The sequence below is a fragment of the Pseudorca crassidens genome, chromosome 19 (assembly GCF_039906515.1).
Source record: "Pseudorca crassidens isolate mPseCra1 chromosome 19, mPseCra1.hap1, whole genome shotgun sequence".
In the NCBI taxonomy this organism is placed as follows: Eukaryota; Metazoa; Chordata; class Mammalia; order Artiodactyla; family Delphinidae; genus Pseudorca; species Pseudorca crassidens.
This window is the reverse complement of record NC_090314.1, coordinates 64,202,125-64,221,378: the sequence shown is the minus strand read 5'-3', so window position 1 is coordinate 64,221,378 and position 19,254 is coordinate 64,202,125. Positions and strand designations below refer to the sequence as shown.

Here is a 19,254-nt window from a genome sequence, read left to right as displayed (position 1 = left end):
GGTGGCGCAGTGGTTGAGAATCCGCCTGCCGATGCAGGGGACACGGATTCGTGCCTCGGTCCAGGAAGATCCCACATGCCGCGGAGCGGCTGGGCCCGTGAGCCATGGCCGCTGAGCCTGCGCGTCTGGAGCCTGTGCTCCGCAACGGGAGAGGCCACAACAGTGAGAGGCCCGCGTACTGCAAAAAAAAAAAAAAAGAAAAGAAAAAGGAGACAGTCTTCCCGTTGTTACCACTGTGTCTTCTCTCTCACAGCGCCATTTCAGAGTGGCAAAGGAGAAGAGCTATTAACTAATTTAAATCTTTCTTTCACTTCATCTTTCTTGACTGTGTGAATTAATCTTGATTCTCTGTGCTTCTTGCACACACATGTTCTCTTTCATGCTCACGTGTGCTCATGGAAGTGGGAGTGAGTGCACCAGCCATTGTCTAATAAGATAGCCTTTAACTTTTCTTTCCATAATTTGGGCATGAGACCTGCCTTGATGTAGCCATGAATAAAAATGTATTCTGGATGTTATTCGCCAGCGGTATTGGAAGAGAAATTTTATGGTTAGAATCTTGGTAAGATCTACTTGGAAAGCAGCAGTTTAATAAAAGTCTGTTGTAGCTTCAGTACAGTACATTTCCTTCTGGCTTTAGGTGATTTTAAAGTCTTGATTGTCCTAATGGTATATTCAAACAGACTTTCATATTAACTAACACATGATATTTCATTTTATTAAAAAATCGTACCTAGTTTCATTTTAAATGCTCAAACTTAAAAATATGTGTATTCTTCAACACAACTAAGCATGCATTTTTATAAACTTGGAGAGTTTATTCACTTAAAGTTTTGTTGTTTCCAGCTTGGATTAAAGACAGTATATAATTTGTAGCTCAGTGGAGTGGAATTGATAATGAACCTTTAATTTTTCTATGTTTATATTTGATTTGTTTTACTCTCTTATTTAGTTTTAATGTTTTTGATGTAAAATATTCAAACTCATTTTCTACTTCTGACTTAGGTTCAACCTTAAAGTGCAATTGCAGATTCTAGCAAGCTTCATGCTCACTGGAGTTTCTGGAGGTGCAAAGTATGCTCAGAATGGACAGCTTTTTGGCCGTTTCAAGCTTACTGAAACACTTTCTGAAGATACTTTGGCCGGACGGCTGGTGATGACCAAAGTCAATGCTGTTTATTTATTACCAGTCCCTAAAGAGAAGTTAGTACAGACCCAGGGAACCAAAGAGAAGGTTTATGAAGCTACTATTGAAGAAAAAACAAAAGAATATATATTTTTAAGGATATCCAGGGAATGCTGTGAAGAACTTAATCTTCGGCCTGATTATGACACACAGGTATGTTTTGAAGTGTGGCAGTTTCACTGTGGTTGTCTGTAGTTTCCCTGTCAGCAGATCCTCTTCTTCTGGTTTGTTTTCCCTCCCTCTGCCACAGCTAGAAGTGCAGTTGACTTTGAAGTATTGATTCTGGTGGGTGGAGAATTGGACCTTTGATAACTTTTAGAGAAAATCGATTCTCTTTAAGTAAAATCTAAAACATTCCAGTTTTATACGAGGTCAAGCTTTCTGATTTCTGTTTTAAATCAGCAACAGAAGAACAGATTAAAATAAACTAAGCTAGATCCTGTGGCAGTTCTTATCTGAAGTTGTATCTGCTCCTGTTCTTTTTTTTTTTTTTTTTTTTTGTGGTACGCGGGCCTCTCACTGTTGCGACCTCTCCCGTTGCGGAGCACAGGCTCCGGACGCACAGGCTCAGCGGCCATGGCTCACGGGCCCAGCCGCTCCGCGGCATGTGGGATCTTCCTGGACCGGGGCACGAACCCGTGTCCCCTGCATCGGCAGGTGGACTCTCAACCACTGCGCCACCAGGGAAGCCCTGCTCTTGTTCTTTTTGTCTTTATTGATTTTTAGGTGAACTGTGCTCAGTCTGCCATATTTAACTGGAAAGCTACTCTTTTTTTCTTTTTAAATATAGCATTTGGTGAATATTATCCATTCATAGTAAATCAATACGGTGTCATAGGCCTGGTTTTAACCCTTGAGAGATGATATTTCACAGATGTTCTACTAATTTTATCAAATATATTCTTCTTAGGAATGGTGGAATCAGATAATCTTTATTTAAAGATTAAGTAATTTACAAGTGCCTCAGTTTCTTTAGATGAAAAATGAGGTTAATAATAGTATACACGTCATTGGTGCTATTAAATGGGATAATCTATGTAAAGTGCATGTTACAGTGCCTGGCACTGAATAAACAAAGCAAATATTAGGCATAGTATTATTACACTATCTCCACAGAGCATTCTAGGAAGCTGAAAAGCACTGATGTTTGCTTTAATGCTTTTAAAAAAATTTTTTTTGTTTTGTCTTTCAGGTTGAACTTCAGTTTCAATTAAATCGATTACCCCTCTGTGAAATGCATTATGCGCTAGACAGGATCAAGGACAATGGGGTTTTGTTTCCAGACATCACTATGACTCCAACCATACCTTGGAGTCCCAACAGGTACAAAAAAGAGATATCTCATTCCAGAAGTTACATAAATTTTAAATTGAATATCTGTATCAAATAACTCATATGTTTATAAGAAGGTTTCCATATATTCTTCAAGAGAGATGTTATTAGTTGAGAAAAGAGAGTACAAGAACTCTTAGAATGAAGCATTTGAAGTTCATCATGGATTTTCTTCACTTTTCCTCAGAGTCTAAATGAGTTCTATTGCTTTTCTCAACTGCCTTAATTTAATAGAATGCCAAGCAATTTAGGAATATTCCTGAGTAGAAGCTGAATAGGGAAACTAGGGCCTTTCTAAAGTGGTTCAAATAGTTAATTTAAAATAATTTTTGAATAGGGAAGACATTTTTGTAATTTAGGAAAATGGAGGAAGTATCATGGAAGATGCTGTAAAGTTAATTGTTATGTAAATATTTTTCTGCTTAAGTCTCTTTACACATCTTTACATGTAGTTAAATATGATACCTCTGTTTTGTTTCCAGACTAACTGTAGTGACAGCTCTATGACTGCATCTTTTTTATTCTTTTACTGGATTTTATCCTCTTGGCCCCTGCCCATGCCCAGCTCACTCCACCTTTTTTTTTTTTTTTAAATCTCAGTGGCTCCACAAACTAGTTTATTTTTTAATCACTTGTGTCAATCTAGTCATGGTAGCGTGGCCCTGCTCCATCTCTGACGGAGGCTCTGGTATCTTTACTGAGTGGCTTCCAAGGTCACCCTGGGTGCTGACATGAGCTGGCAGAAGGGGAAGCAGGAGCACGGAGGGCCATGTGGGAAATTTTTATGGGCCAGCCCTAGTAGTGACTTATATCATTTCCCCTCACACTTCATTTCTTCTGGTCCTAAAAACAGAACAAAGAAAAATATGCCCTATAATACAAAATCCAAGTCATTTCTCCCTTGCTTTTACTTTCCTCATTCTTGTTTTTACTGCCGAAGTTCTTGAGCAAGGGTGGCCACCCTACCTGCAGTGTATTCTCTCTCCTCGCCCCCGTGATCTTGCTCTCTGCTGCTCTCACCCTCCTGAAAGTGGTGAGTGGCATCTCATAGTGTTAGCTCTTATGTGATTCAGCTTCTCTGCATCCTTCCCTTTCCATCCCTACAGCCAGTGCGTAATTTAGAGCTGGACTATTTCAGTAGCCTTCTGGTCGGTCGTCAGTCCTGCTGTCTGTGTCTCTATTCTGTGGTCCAACCCACATACTTCTTCCAGAGTTACTTTGCTAAAATAATCATTTCATTTCACAGCTTATAAACCTCTGAAGGGCTTCTGCTTGATATGCAGATAAAGTCTGAACGTCCTAATACAGAACTCATATTATGTGGTCTCATTGACAGTGCTTCTCAACAGTATCTTTTCAGGTTTCTTTTTACTTTTTTCTTCTTACTCTCCCTTTCTTCCTTTAAATCGTCATATAGAATTACCTTGATGTTTGTTTAATTTGCCCTGAACTTATTTGCCTCCTTATCTTTTAAAAAATTCTTTAAAATTAAAAAAAATCGTGGTAAAATCTACATAACGTAAAATTTACCATGTTAACCATTTTTAAAGTGTGCAGTTCAGGAGTGCTAAGTGTACTCACATTGTTGTGTAGTTTATCTCCGGAACCTTTTCATGTTGCAAAACTGAAACTTTATACTCATTAAATGCTGCATTTCCCCCCCCCCCAGCCCTGTGTTCTATCTGTGTTTTTTTCTCCCTGAAATAATGTTTGCCCAATATTGATCTATTGGAGGATCTACCTGTCCTTTAAAATTTAGTCCCGCTCAAGGGCTCTCTCCTTCTAGTAAATGAATCTGCTCTTCCTTTTCATTATTACAACAAATATTTATTGATGCCTAGTATGTGCTAGGTTCAGTCAGTTTTGTACTTTCAAGCATAATTTCTCTAAAATTGATTTTTCTCAGTTGTGTACATTTCTGCTGTTCTCATTAGACTCTGAGCTTTTTAGAAGAGACCACATCTTATTTGTCTTTGAATCTCCAACACAACCTTGCACATTATTAACATATGACACATTTAAGTTAATAAGAATATCATGTTTAAAGAAGAAAATTAGGGTTTCAAATGTGAGGCTATACCAGTAAACTTATAGGCATTGACTTGATATGTTCACTTCTGAAAAATATATTGTGTATAGCAGTATATTCAAATACCACTGATTGCAAGTGTTAACTGCAAAAGTAAGGAAATGTCAAGTAGCAGAAAACTTTCAGGCAGGAAGAGATCTCATACCGCTATAATTTAAATAGTAATGAAAAAGTATCTAGGTCTAGGAGCGCTGAGAAGCTATTAGCCATTTAAAATCTTTTCTGGAATAAGGTGGAATATAGAAAGATAAATGAAATTGAGAAATTATTCTTGAGCATGTAGTCTATAAATTAATCACAACAATGCGTCAGACCAGGAAAAAAAAAAGAACTTATGGTTCAGGGAATAAAATAACTCTTATTTTATTCAGAGTAAACTTGAAGAGACTTTACATTGTTTTAATTGTGAAATTCAGAGATGACTTTTACCAGCATGTTTATTGTAAATCTTCTTCCCTTTATTAAGCAGGTAGTATAATAAATAGAGACAATTTGTTTTACTTATTGGCTTTCTGTAAATGTTCATCATTCATGACCAGAAACTATAGCGATGACTCACATTGGTAAAGTTTCTGATCTACTCTGAAGCGTTTATTTGCACTGAAACAATTGACAAGTAGAATGGTCTATATAAATAAGACGAAGAGATATCGACATATTTTAGAATTACACCTGTAAATCTGTCACTAATCTCTTAGATTTATACTTATGTATATAATCTAATATCGATCTCATTCATAAGTTCATTAAAGTCCCCAAATTTGAGAGATTAGAGGGTATTCTAAAAACATTTTTTGATTTTCAAAAGTGTGTGCTGGTCAAGTAATATCTTCTTTTTCTGAGATCCTCAGAAAATATTATAGTAATAGAAGTCAAAGTTAATTTTGCACTTATTGCTCAGTTATTTTTCCTAATAGCTTACATGCATGATCTTATTTGATCCTTTAAAATATCTATCTGATGCAAGTATCATTACCTCCATGTACAGATAAAGGAACCATTGGGGCCAGGTATCGTAGAATCATAGTGGTCAGGTACAGATGCAAGCGACAGTTTGTTGGATTGACTGTGGCTTAAACAAATAGAAGTAGAGGCCCAGAGCTGGGTGGTCGAGGGCTGGTACGGGGGCTCAGCAGTACCTTTGCAGACCTAGTCTCCCTTTTCTCTCTACTTAGAGAGCATATTAGTTTTCTTCGTGATGCCTGTTGTTGCCTCATGATTATAAGATGGCTTCTGCAGTTTCATTTATCATGAGCTTTTTCCAGCAACGTGAAGGAGGAAGGCAAAGGAGCAGGAAGGCTTTCTTCTAGAGAGGCTTTGTTTTGTTTTATTGGGTATAGAAGCCCTTCTGAGGGACTTCTTTTACGTCTCGTTGACCAGAGTTGGGTCTCCAGCCACAGAGGCTGGAAAGGTAGTATTATAGCTGTCTGGGCTCAGTAGTAGAAGGAGGAAGAGACGGGCACCGCAGGTGGTTTGGGGGTAACCATTCCACAGTGTCTGCCACGTGTAGTAGCTCTGGACTTAGTACTTACCTAAAGGAGTTTCCTTATTTATAGGAGATGGAGCATTGCTAGGTACTGGCAGAATTATGAGTAAAGAAACTGGTTAATGCTGAGGGATTCTTTGGAGTTTTCGTGAATGGCTTCCAGGAAATCTAGTGCCACTGGTCAGAGTCCTTTTGTTTTTTACTTAAAGAAAGTTAAATTTCAGAAAAATAAATAATAACATGTTTATATGCTTAAAATTGTTTTTAAAATTCGTTTTCTAAGGTTTTAAATTAGGAGAATTTTGTTTGTTTGAAGCTATCTATCATAATATATAGCATTAGTTATAATTTTTTGAAACTGAAAGAGTTAAGAAGACTTTCCATAAATAACTAGCTTCTGTTTGGGTAGAGTGTAGCCTCACGGAGTGGGCATTTTGCTGTCTAAACTGTGTCCTCCTATTTCAGGATTATTTTGTAGGCATTTTGCAAATTTTCTAAGAGTCTCTTTACACGCCCTTCCTATTTTGGTTTACATCTCTATCATTTTTACCATAGTTGTTGCAATATTTAGTATTATAATTGTAGTTATGAGAAAGAATGCTGTTGATTCTCCACTTAGTTTGATCCCTTTCAGCATCTGCCGTCCATTTAAATCTTCAAAACTTAGCCAAGTCATAGAAGGGACACTAATAAGGTAGATTTCATTACAACAGCCATTTGTGTTGCCATGACAGGTGTTCTGTACCCAGAAAAATAGGACGTATGTATGTTATTTGTGTGTGTGAAAATAATCAGAAAACATTTCATACTGTTTGACCTTAAAAAAAACCCTGCTATTTTCTGAATTAAGAACTTTGTAAAAGTTTGATATCTCTTAACCAGTGACACAGGTTTTTCTCTTTTTCTTTTGTTTTAAATTTTACTGAGAGGTCTTTCAATGGATTAGAATTTGAAAATCAGTTAGTTTCCCTTTTCCATTTTATTTGCTACGCAAAGAAACTGCTGTTACATAGCAACTAGACTGGAAGTGTGTTGTGATGTCTCTTGGTTAGTTACCAGAATCTTTTTGCACTTGGAAAGGACAGGATAACTAAAGTGAATTTTGATCAGAGTAGTAAAACACCCTACACCGACTTTGTTGGGAATTTTTTAAAAAGTAGTTTTAGAATAAGCATTTGTTTTTATAGATGCTATGTTATGTCAGTATTTTTAATGGTTCAGTGAAATTCAAGATACTTGTGTGCCATGTTCTGCTTATGAATAAGATGCATGTGTTTAAAATAACTTACATATTAATTTTCTTTAGACAATGGGATGAGCAGTTGGATCCTCGGCTAAACGCAAAACAGAAAGAGGCTGTTCTGGCCGTTACGACCCCACTTTCAATACAGCTGCCTCCTGTTCTCATCATCGGCCCCTATGGCACCGGCAAAACATTCACCCTAGCTCAGGCCGTCAAGCACATTCTCCAGCAGCAGGAGACCAGGTGAGATGGCGTTGTGTGTGCCCTGGTCTCATCAGCAGGGCACAGTTTCTGTCCTTGTTGTGAAGACAAAGCAAGGGCTAGAGAGACGATTTTCATCTTGCTTGTAAAAATTTAAAAAAGATACAAATAAAGAAAAAGAGCCACACTCAAACCCCAAAGCACTAAAATTTGAATTCTCTGAAAACGTACTGTTTTTAAAAATTGGCAACATAGAGAATGGTAGCTTTTAAATAGTCCTCAAAACGCCAAGTCTGCTAAGAGAGTGTGATAAATGTTAGTGCCAAAAGGGTTGGGTTTTTAAAAAATAATTTTATATGATAGATTTAAAAATAATTTGGGGGAACTTATCTCCTTTACAGCTTAAAGAGTAATTAAGCTTTAGTAATAATTTCCTAAAAGCATAACTGAATAATATGTTAGAGGTTACTGAGTAGGTTGAGGGAAATGTATTATATTAAAATGGCCACTGCTTTTTTTTGGTATTATACTGCTTGAATGGTTTTGTGTTTCATCATTCTTTTTATTTGCACCATTTATTTCAGCAGGATTCTCATTTGCACCCATTCTAATAGTGCTGCTGATCTCTACATAAAGGATTATTTACATCCATATGTAGAAGCAGGCAATCCCCAGGCAAGACCTCTCAGGTATTCTTTTAAGGCTTATTATGTCTCTGTATCATACTTTATTATTCTTAAGAAAAGGTGTCTATAAAGATTTTAGTAACTTTGAGAAAACCAAAATCTTTAACTGTGCATTGGCATTTGGAGGTTATGCCTTTTGAAGAAACCATTTAAATTAAGGAAAAATTTAAAAATCTTTGACCATTCATTTCTTAAACATTAAGTAAAGAGAAAGACATCCTTTTTTAAGTTTTGTATGTAAAAAATGTGGTGACAATCTGAGCCGATTTTGATGTGTTCCTCTAAAAGCTACTATATATAAATTTATGATTAGATCAGTTTTAATTAAAATTCTAGCATAGTTTGCACGGCAGAGTAGTCATGCAGTGATAGTTGTTTATGGAGATGGACTTTTGCCTGTGGTCACGCAGGTGATTTCACAGACGCCGCACGTTTAGGGAAGCATAAAGTTGAAGTGATTTCTGCAGCACGGTGTAACCGACTGGTACTTACAGCTCTTTGCTGTCATTTAAGAGAGAAAGAAAGTTCTAGGTTAATACAGGTCTACTAAGTGTCTATGGATAGGAAATGTTCTTAGATGTAGGGTTGTGGGGGAATAAAATCCTTTTCTTCAGAAAACAATAAAGAACCATTAAATGGTTATTATACCATTTGCTCTCATTGTTATATGAATTAATGTTTAGTTTTGCCATTTTACAAACTAATATATCATGCCCTATGTTGTTCAAATACAATTATTGTTTAAAAATTAATTTCTAACCACACTTTTGAATCATAATTCACTAACTTTTTCTTTCTAGTTGAGCTTAGGCATGGAAAAATGAGGTTACGCTATTTAATTCTTTAATAACCATAAGCAAAGCCATTCGAATGATTTTGCAATTGCATTAAAAAGAACAAAAGAGAAAAAAGTGGCATGGCCTGTTAACACAGGTTTTTATGCCGTACTCTGTTTCTACTCTGAAGACAAATTAGAGAAGAAATAAGTATTTTAAGTAGAACTCAGTTTTATTTGATAAGAAAATATCACGTGTACAGTCACTATAAATGAAAATGTGATATTTACCAATGGATAAATTCATCGAAAACTAGTTTGCTTCAGATTCTAATCTTTTTTAGCCCCTAAGTGAAATTGAGTTAGCTAGTAGCATTTTGCTGTGAGTGTTCTTACTTCAGTGTCGATAAGATGTTTTATTGTTGGTAGAGCTTGTGTGTGTGCTTATGTTTGTGTATGTATGTTACGTAGGAACTGTGACAATCTCATTTATCATTGTACTTGGCTTGGAAACAGTGGAGTGAAGACCCCTCAAAGCTTGGTTGACCTAGCATAGGTCATTTGACATTTGGGGCAGGAGAGCTGTGGTTGATAAACACTGAACTCCATTATTTGGCTAGCATTATGTTTAGCTTTTCCCATGTAAAATTATGTTTTGGGCGTTACAATCCAACATGTAGTGCATCTAAACATGTAGGATAAGAAGTTATGTTCCAGTAGGGTCTGTGTATAGTTGTAGTGGCCCAAATACAGAAACTTGCCCTCTAGCAGAAAATATTTGAATTTATTTAAATACAAATTTCATGTTATTTCATTTAATAAGTGGAATAAAATAAGAAAAGACTTGGGCCTTTATGTGGCGCTGTATTTTCGCCATAGTTTTTCTGTTCAGGAAAGATGTTAACTTGTGAATGTATTTCCTAGGAGGGTTACTACATTGAAATGTTAGGATTTATTAGCACCATCTATTATGTTAACTGAGATTAATTTATAATTTTCCTAATGGACAACAAATATGAGTGGTATGGGAGATGCAGTAGAGAAAATTAGAATGGCCGAGCACTCTGGGGAGATCAGCTTTATGTGAATTGTCCCAGAACGCAGGGGAAAGAACACAAGAGGGCCCTAAGTGTCCGCATGTGACCTTGAAGACTTGTCTCTGTGGAATAAGAGATGATGACAAGTTTACCTTCCCACACTGTAGCTTAGTGGGCCCTAGTAAACGTGACAAAGTAGGGAAATAGCCATAAACATTAAATAGTTAAAACAGTAAATATGTTTAAATATGCACACTTGTCGTTAAAATGTATAAAAATTCTATTAGTTGCCAGGAGTTGAGCTTAAATTATTTGGGGATGGAGGTTTTAGAATCCATTTTAATTATATTTAGTTTCAGTTTTTACTTCTTACTTTATTAGAATTAGAAGATTTTAAAATGGAATAGAGAGGAAAACAGTTTCTGTGTCTGCTTCTGAAAATCAGTAGCTGATTCTGGCAGAGTTACCACTTATTAGATAAAGGCTATCTATGGAGAAAGTGGACATTTACTGTTTTCTGGACAAATAGAAGGTATATGTTATTTTATAAAGATCTTTCAATAAATAAATAAGGTCTTTCCGATTCTGTAGTATCTTATGTAATAATATTTTGGGGGTGTTCATTGCATATGAATTCAATACATGAATAAAATTTCAGTGAATTGAAATGGTATATTACCAGACAGTCTTCTGTTTTAAATTTCAGTATAATTCATGTGGGGTATGTGGACAGTTTATTTCTAGAAATATGTAAATTACTTAGTTGGTGTCACCTTTTATACCATGGACTTGAAAGTGTCAATTCTCCAATTTTGAAAAATGTTGTTGGATGTGTTTTAAGTAATCTTATAGACAGTGTCTACCTTAAATGTTGCACAAAATGAAAGTACTGAGAAAATATTTAAGTCTTTTTTAAGTCAGCACTAGACTATTATATTTTTAACGAAATGGGCCTAATGATCAAACTTTGTATTCTTACTAACTTCATCTTGAGTTAGCTTTCCAAGGTAACTACAAAAAAGTCAGTAATGAGGCTTAGAACTTCAATTTCTATTTTTTCTTTGAGAAAGAAGCAGTGCTTGGAGTTAGATTTGATAAGTAATTTGGAAAATGAATTTTTCAATTTTATAGTGAAATGTTCATTTAAGAAAATATGGGAAAGCATGAAGAATAAAAATTACCTATAACCTTACCAGTCAGAGATAACTACTACTAACATTTTACAGTTTAATTTCTAGTCATTTATATGCTTAAATACACACACGTAAGTTAATATTAATGGAATCATAATTTGTAAATACTGTTTCAGATAATTTGTAAAATGAGATTTTTCATATATTTAAAAGTAAATTCTGCTTTGCTGATTTGATTAAATATTTTTTATTAAAACCTAAAATATGTTTAAGATTTTTACATCTTTTAGGAGTGGTGTTGGTTACTTTCACAGTCCTTCCTATCATAGTAATGCTTTTAAAATACATTACTTTCCTCTATTACAATTTATTTATAAGTTAGGGACATTTATTAAATGCTTTTTTTTTTTTTTGCTTTGCTTTGCTTAAAAAAAGACAACCAGTTTTAATTGTTTCATGGAGGGTTAGGACACATTGTAGAAGATCATGAGGTTAGTGTTTGTGCATATGACATTTGAGCTGCCTTTGAAACGCTCTAGAGGAGACAGATGTCAAATAAATAGTTGGATATGCATCTTGGAGCTCAGAGGTGAGGTCTTGGCTGGAGAGAGAAGAATGTGTGAGTCATCAGGGTATTGGTGGTAATTGAAGCCATGGGCCTGGGATGAGATTGTCAGGTGAGAGGACAGAGCTTGATGAGAGCACTAAAGGCTAAGCCTTGAGGAACCAGCTTAGAGAGGTGGAAGGAAAGCAGGGAGCGGTTGAGTTATCGCAGCCGAGGGAGAGAATATTTCAAGGAGGGAGCAACCACAGAGCTGGATGCTGCTAATAAGTAACGTGATGGGCCCGGAAAATGTCCAGACGATTTAGTGACACGGAAGCTTATGTCCCTTGATTGGACCCTCACAGTCTCCTAAGTTCTTTGCTGCTTCACTGATTGCTGCTTCCCAGTCTCCTTTCCTGTGTCCCTCCATTCCCCAGCCTCTACATGTGGAAGTGGTCCATCAGCCATTCTTCCAACTAGTTTCCTTTTTATCTACACTTACTCTCCAGGTGAGCTCTTCTAGTCTCAGGGTTTAAGTATGATCTCAGTTGTATATTTCTTGTCTTAGGCATTCTTCTGAACTCCAAACTTATAAATACCTCTGCTTACTGGATATCTCTACTTGGATGTCTACTACTAAATATGTCCAAAATTGAATTCTCAATTCCCACCCCAAATTTGTTCCTCCCTATCACCACTACTGCCACTCATCCAGTTTCAAAGCCATGGAACATCCTTTCTCTTAAATTCCACATCTAGTATATCAGTAAATTCTGTCAGCATTACTCTCAAAATATGCAGTGATCTGACCATTTTCACATCTCTACTGTTAACACCCTGGTTCAAGCTATCATTTTTTCTTGTCTGGATCCTTACAGCGGCCTCCTAATGGGTCTCCTTGATATTGCCCCCTCCCCCTGCCTCTCTCCCAGTCCCTGGTCTGATGGAGCAGCTGGTACTGGTTTGTGAGAGCCAATCATGTGCATATCTTCCCAAGTTCATGTGAAATTGGCCATGATAGTAGGTTTTATACCCCAGAAACCAGCTAACACTGCAGATCAGGTCACCCCCACCCCGAAGGCTGATAGTTCAACATTTACCACCACATCACTGTCCAGCCCTCTTCCTGCCTCCAAAACTGTGTATTCTGTCCAAAGAAACAGAGGGGTCCTTTAACAACCTAAGGCGTGTCTCATGACATGTGCCCTGTTACAACTCTCTGATGGCTTTCCATTGAAATCAGAATAAATCCAAAGTCTTTATGAAAGTTTGCAAGCCATGTGACTTGCCTCTGTGCTGGACCATAGTAGATACCCAGCAGATCTTTGTGATGTGGGTAGGTTAGGGATGGGGGGAGGTGGGTGGGTGGATGGATGAGTTGTTTCTGTACCATCTTAGTAATCTGTTGTGTGAGTCCTATTTCTGTTTTTCTTTTGCAATTAATAGACGAGATGCTCTTTCTTAAGATTCTTCTGATGGTCCAGAATTTAAATTTATTTTTAAATTTCCAGAACTTTAGATAGAGGTCTATTTAAATATAGGTATAAGAATATATTCTAAAGTGAAATGCAAGTAACTTTTAAATTTCTCTTGTAAGTATGCAATTCACTATATTTTATTAGCATAGATAATTAAAATATAAGTATATTTTTGTAAGAATATTCTAGGAAAAAAAATAATTCCCAAATGGGAATGTTCTGAAGTAAAAAAACGAATGCTTATGAAACTCTGTGTGTCATTCTGTTGTAAGATTATTCTGAACACTTAAAAATAATTAGATATTTATCTTATCATAGTGTATATACTTTCTGCTTGATTCATTTTTTGGTGGGGGGAGTTACAGTTGTATGTTAAATTCTAATCCAGTAGAGTGTTAACAGTTACCAGACTTATTTGTTAATTTCCAGGTATTGTAGTCTTAACATCATAATGTCGCTATTTTGATAATCAGGTACTGGTAAGATGTTAATAAGTATAAATAGGAAATGTTATCTTCTTTTATAGGGTATATTTCAGAAATCGCTGGGTAAAGACTGTCCACCCAGTTGTGCATCAGTACTGTTTGATCTCAAGCGCACATTCCACCTTTCAGATGCCACAGAAAGAAGATATTCTTAAGCACCGAGTGGTTGTTGTTACGTTGAATACTTCCCAGTACCTCTGTCAGTTGGACCTTGAACCTGGTATGCTGACTCAAGGCACAGAAGGGGTGCCTGAATGCACAGGGCTCTGCATTCAGTTTAGATCAGGGGTTGTGTTGGCCTGTGGGCCGTATCTGGCCTACTGTCTGTTTTTGTAAATCAAGTTTTATTGGATGGAACACAATCATGGCCATTTATTTACCTATATTTTCTGTGGATTCTTTTGTGCTACAGCAGCTGAGTTGAGTAGTTGCAACAGAGATTGTATGGCCAAAAAAACCTAAAATGTGTACTGTTTGGCCCTTCACATACACAAAATTTATCAACCCCTAGTTTAGACATTTTAGTGACTGCTACTCTGTTTGTTCTCTAATTGATCAGATGGTATTTACTTACTATTGATCATGTGAAAAATTCAAATTTGGACAGTGTTGGTCTTTTTACAATTTTCCCAAGTTTTTAATTTTAAAATAGTTTTCCATTAATACAGGGTAGAGACAACAATCATGATAGGTTTTTTTTATGACATACTATTAAGATTATTTAAGTACAGGAACTATGTAAAATCAAACTAATATTATACAAAGCACAGACAGATGGTGACAAGAAGTTCTGATAAATATGGCAGAACTTAACCATCAAAATGTGGTATCACTTTAAGGTAGTTGCTTTGGAAGAATATTCATTTATTACCGCTTTATTATAATTGTTGACATTGGTCAACGCTTTTTTGCTCTCTCCTTTTGGAATTGCTTTCAGAGCCAGTGACAAATTCTTTTAAGTCTCTGGAAGGTAGAGACAGTTCTCTTCATCTTGTATTCTTGGCACTTGGCCCAGGGTATAGACACCTGGAGGCCCTTGATAAACCTCTGTTTATCTTAAAGAATGAACAGTGGCCAAACTTTCTTTTTTGAGGGTAGAGTTAATTTTAGAAAAGCTTCAAAATCTTTCTGAGGCATATCTGGTAAATAAGGTAGGTTATCAAACTGAGCAATACCATTAGGGGTTGAAAAAAAAAAAGAGAGAGACGTGCCTCTCATGTAATGAGACTTATTTTTCTTGTGCACGCAGCTCATAGCTGGCTGGTGAGGGCAGTTACAAAAGCAGAGTTTCAAAAATGTTTTGAACAGTGGCTGCATCCATTGGAATGAGTTATATTTCCTCTCAGCTGACTTCTTTGATGGAACAACACTTATTTGCAATGTAAATGTTGGTATGTTTATTTAACAATCAGTCTCATTACTTCATGATTATACTCTGCATATTTGCCACGTAAATTAAATACCCAAGCCTCCTAAACAGTATAGTTTTGAGGAAGAGTAAAGAATGGCTTTGAAGAGCAAGAGTGTAGAACATTTATTGCAAGTCAACGATCTGCTTTGTTTTAGGCATTGTTTATACTTTATTTAATTCTCATATCAACTCTGTGGAGGGTTATTTTACAGCTAAGACAACCAAGGCTCAGGCTAAATCAGTTTGACTAATTCAGGTTTCTTTTACTAGCTTAAGCAACAGTATAACAATTTCATGATTTATTCAGTTCCTGATTTAAGCCTAGTTCTATTTAATTAAAATGTTATCTAATGAAAACAGATTTTTTTCACTAGTCTCAGTTTTTTCCAATTGATCCTATAATTATATAGTCATCTTCCTTAATTAGTCTTGTAGAACAAAAAGCACAAATTCTCCTCAACAGGGAGAAAAATGCACGTGTCCAAATCATGCTTGGGCCACTGTCATTAAATAGACAACAGTTATTGATACTTGTACTGTCAACACAGCCATTTGTTTGAATGGACCGTGATGATGGTGGTGATGGTGGTGGCGGTTATTACTGCCAGTCAGTAAGGTTTAGAAAGTTCCCAACCTAGAAACAAGTTGCATTAGGAAGTTGTATAAACAGATTGTTTGGAACTTGTTGCTATCCGTAGAAATAGAGGTTAGGTTCTTGGGCCAACTCACAGGAGGCTAATTAATCTAGAGAGTTACAGCTGGTCAGAGAAGCTACTTTGTGTTCTTTCCTGTGCTAGTAAAAACAGGGCCCCCCTCTACCTCAGTGAGCTGGCCATAGGGGGCAACATTCACTTCTCCACATTGAGACAGCAAGATTTGTCTCCTGTCTCCTCTTTTAGGGGCAAAGAGGCTTTTCCTCCTTTCTGTACACAGATTCCTGTGCCTCAGTGTGAGTGGCAGCAGTAACCCAGACGTGGGTGTTTGCATCTGGGGGATATTTGAAAATGTACATTTTTGATACTTGTGTCACTTTTGTTTTTTTCTTTTTCAGACTGGTGATAGTTTTACAGCCAGGATAGGGTCTTAGGCTAAAACATTGTATATCATCTGTACGCACACATGCACGCGCGCGCGCGCGCACACACACACACACACACACACACACTAAACCTAAATAATCAAAATAGTGAATTTGCTAACAGATGACCTTTGTTTTTGGTCAAAGTTAGATTATCACTTTCTCCTTTATATTAGATTTTGGGTATGATTTTCTTTAATGTCTAATGTATGTGTTTAAGCTAAAGTTACTTATAAACTACCATTGTTTTATTTTTGGTGTTTTAGCAAATAAATAGTGAAAGGATTTTGGGCCTATCACTGTTTTGTTGCCAGCTTTTCTTTGTGGTGAAAAGCTGCTATCTTGTACTTTTAAAGTCTTTTTTATGTGTCCTGATTTAACTGTTAGTCTTGGGGCCATTAGTACCAGATGTCATTTACATATCTATTGTTGAGTAAAATAGTTATTCCTTTCAACTTCTATTTTTAAATAATGATTTAAAGATATGATCTTCTAAATTGAGGACTGGCATTAAAAGTACTCACAGCTCTTAAATCAGGACACTAAACTCTTTCCTTAAAAGAAAACACTACTCCTCCCTTTATCACTGCTGTAATATGCGGTCCTGTGTTTATACTGTACTTCGCAGGGTTTTTTACACACGTTCTATTAGATGAGGCTGCCCAGGCCATGGAGTGTGAAACCATTATGCCCCTAGCATTAGCAACTAAGGACACGCGGGTTGTCCTGGCTGGTGACCACATGCAGGTGAGTGCCCTCTGAGTCACCGTGTTGAAAGAAACTTCTGTTATATTTTGATGTTTAATGTTTTGTTTTCTAAAACAGCCTATGAAATTGTGCCATGCATGTCAGTTTAAGTACTTTAAATATCTCTATACTAATAGTGGAAAATGTTGGTGTTTCTGAAGGAAAATTGCTACCCCACCCCACTTTTTTTCCTTCTTTGGCTAGAGAGTGGAATGAATGAGTCTATCAGTGTTCTAATTGTCATGTTTATTAATTTGAAGTTCCGTTCTCTGTAGTATGAATATTTGATTCTTACTTTTCTTTATCAAATAAATTTAAATTATCCTTCTTACGATTCCCCAGTTCCTGTCCCCAACATTTGTTTTCCTGAAGGGTTAATTTTTCATTATCATGGGAAACAAAGTGCCTAATTAAAAATAATAGCCAAAATCTCAAAGAACTTGTCTGATCTTAATACCGATGCATGAAAGAAAATTACAGTTTTTCTATTAAAATATCAGTTTTGCAAAGTTTCAGTTTGAGGTTCTTTCTCTTTTGTCACGGTTGGTTGAGATTGAACCTACACAGTGTTGTAGCTATCCATTTAGGAAAGAGTTGAAGGTAGAGGGACAAGTTCTGTTTTTGTTTCTTTGCCAGAAGTTTAATTTTGTTCTTAGCATCAAAGTTATAATCAAGGATGGCTCCTTACACTTTACGAGATAAAGATGGCTTTTTTGCTAATTATTAAAAATAAGTGTTTTAGTCATAGGCGGTGTATCCTGCTAGCTCACTGTTTAAAATAGTTGCTTAATTTTAGTGAGACAGTTGATTGACTCCCCCAATGATGCAGTGGGTTGCATCCCTAAAATTACTAAGGTAGTAGCTATTTATTATTAAGTTGGAAGAGTCTTTTTTTTTTTTTTTGCGGTACGCAGGCCTCTCACTGTTGTGGCCTCTCCCGTTGCGGAGCACGGGCTCCAGACGCCCGACGCGCAGGCTCAGCGGCCATGGCTCATGGGCCCAGCCGCTCCGTGGCATGTGGGATCTTCCCGGACAGGGACACGAACCCGTGTCCCCTGCATCGGCAGGCGGACTCAACCACTGCGCCACCAGGGAAGCCCGGAAGAGTCCTTTATTAACCTATGTGTAGAAACTCTAGGTTAGTGTTGGCATGCTGAAACGAAAAGTTAGAAAATTTAGCCTCATTCTATATAGTAGTAAAATTGTTCCTAGAAAAATATGTTTGACTCTGCTTATTCCAGCATTCAGCATGTTGAGGTTTAGTACATCAGAAGTTTCAGCATGGTGGATTTTTTTTAAAGTATGTTAAAAAAAATACTACTTGTATATTTAGTTAAATTCTCTCCATGTGTCTCTCTGTTACAGCTCAGCCCTTTCGTTTACAGTGAGTTTGCCAGGGAAAGAAACCTTCACGTTTCACTGCTTGACCGGCTCTATGAGCATTACCCTGCCGAGTTTCCCTGCAGGATCCTCCTGTGTGAGAACTACCGCTCCCACGAAGCTATCATCAAGTAGGTGTGAGCTGCCCCTCTGTCACACTTTGTGTGGTCCGGTGGAAGGGGACTCAAAACAGCACTGTTCCTAGGGACAGATTATTCCCAGCAGAGTTACATGGTGTCCCTAGTGTTGCAAATTATGTTTAATTTTATGTCTGTGAAAGTATACTTCAAAAGTCAGTTGTAATTTATTATAGTAGGGCAGTTCTGGAAACAAAAACTTCAGGTTCTACTAGCTATAAACATATTTTTCTGTGACTAAATATATAATGTATGTGTAAAACTACGTGATGTAGTAAACAAATATGTTGACAAGCCGCATAATGGTTTGCGCATGTGTGTCTGGCTGTGTTATACAAGGAGTCTATTTGAAAAGAAAGGAAGGATGGGAGGGAGGAAGGAAAGAAAACCATGCAACTTAGTAATAAAGTTTTAAAAGTTCTCTATTAAACATAGTATGCATCTATACAAGTAAAAGTATCATAAATGGTAGCCCAGTGAGTAGTCACAAACCAAACGTACCCCTCAACCAGCATCCAGACCAAAAAACAGAATGTTCCCAGCACCCTGGGAAGCCCCTTTGTGCTGCATTCCTGTCACTGTCACCACCAAAATCTTAGGATTTTTTCAAGTTTAGTATAATTTAATAATATTGATTATGGCGGTCATGTGAAACTAACTTTTAGGTTTCTCTGAAAGCAGCAGGAGAGACATAAAACTAAGTTTAGATTTAAATACGGCTTTTATCAATATCTCGAAATGTGATTCCCCTTATTGTTGCCAGTGATTTGCTGCAGTCAGTGATGAATCGAGCACTACGTAGTATCTTCATTAGCAGAGTATTCAC

General features: G+C 36.8%; 1 protein-coding gene across 8 annotated transcripts in view; it reads left to right on the top strand.

Moving 5' to 3' along the window:
* HELZ (helicase with zinc finger) overlaps positions 1-19,254 on the top strand; it is a 155,349-nt gene that overhangs the window by 63,089 nt on the left and 73,006 nt on the right. For 7 of the 8 annotated variants that reach the window (XM_067715447.1, XM_067715443.1, XM_067715444.1 and 4 more), the window contains 7 exons: positions 1,006-1,339; positions 2,379-2,509; positions 7,400-7,579; positions 8,122-8,226; positions 13,717-13,895; positions 16,793-16,911; positions 18,277-18,422. In XM_067715447.1, the coding sequence (XP_067571548.1) occupies positions 1,006-1,339; positions 2,379-2,509; positions 7,400-7,579; positions 8,122-8,226; positions 13,717-13,895; positions 16,793-16,911; positions 18,277-18,422 (1,194 nt within the window). The remainder of the gene's footprint in view (positions 1-1,005; positions 1,340-2,378; positions 2,510-7,399; positions 7,580-8,121; positions 8,227-13,716; positions 13,896-16,792; positions 16,912-18,276; positions 18,423-19,254) is intronic. The other variant, XM_067715449.1, reaches the window with a different exon arrangement.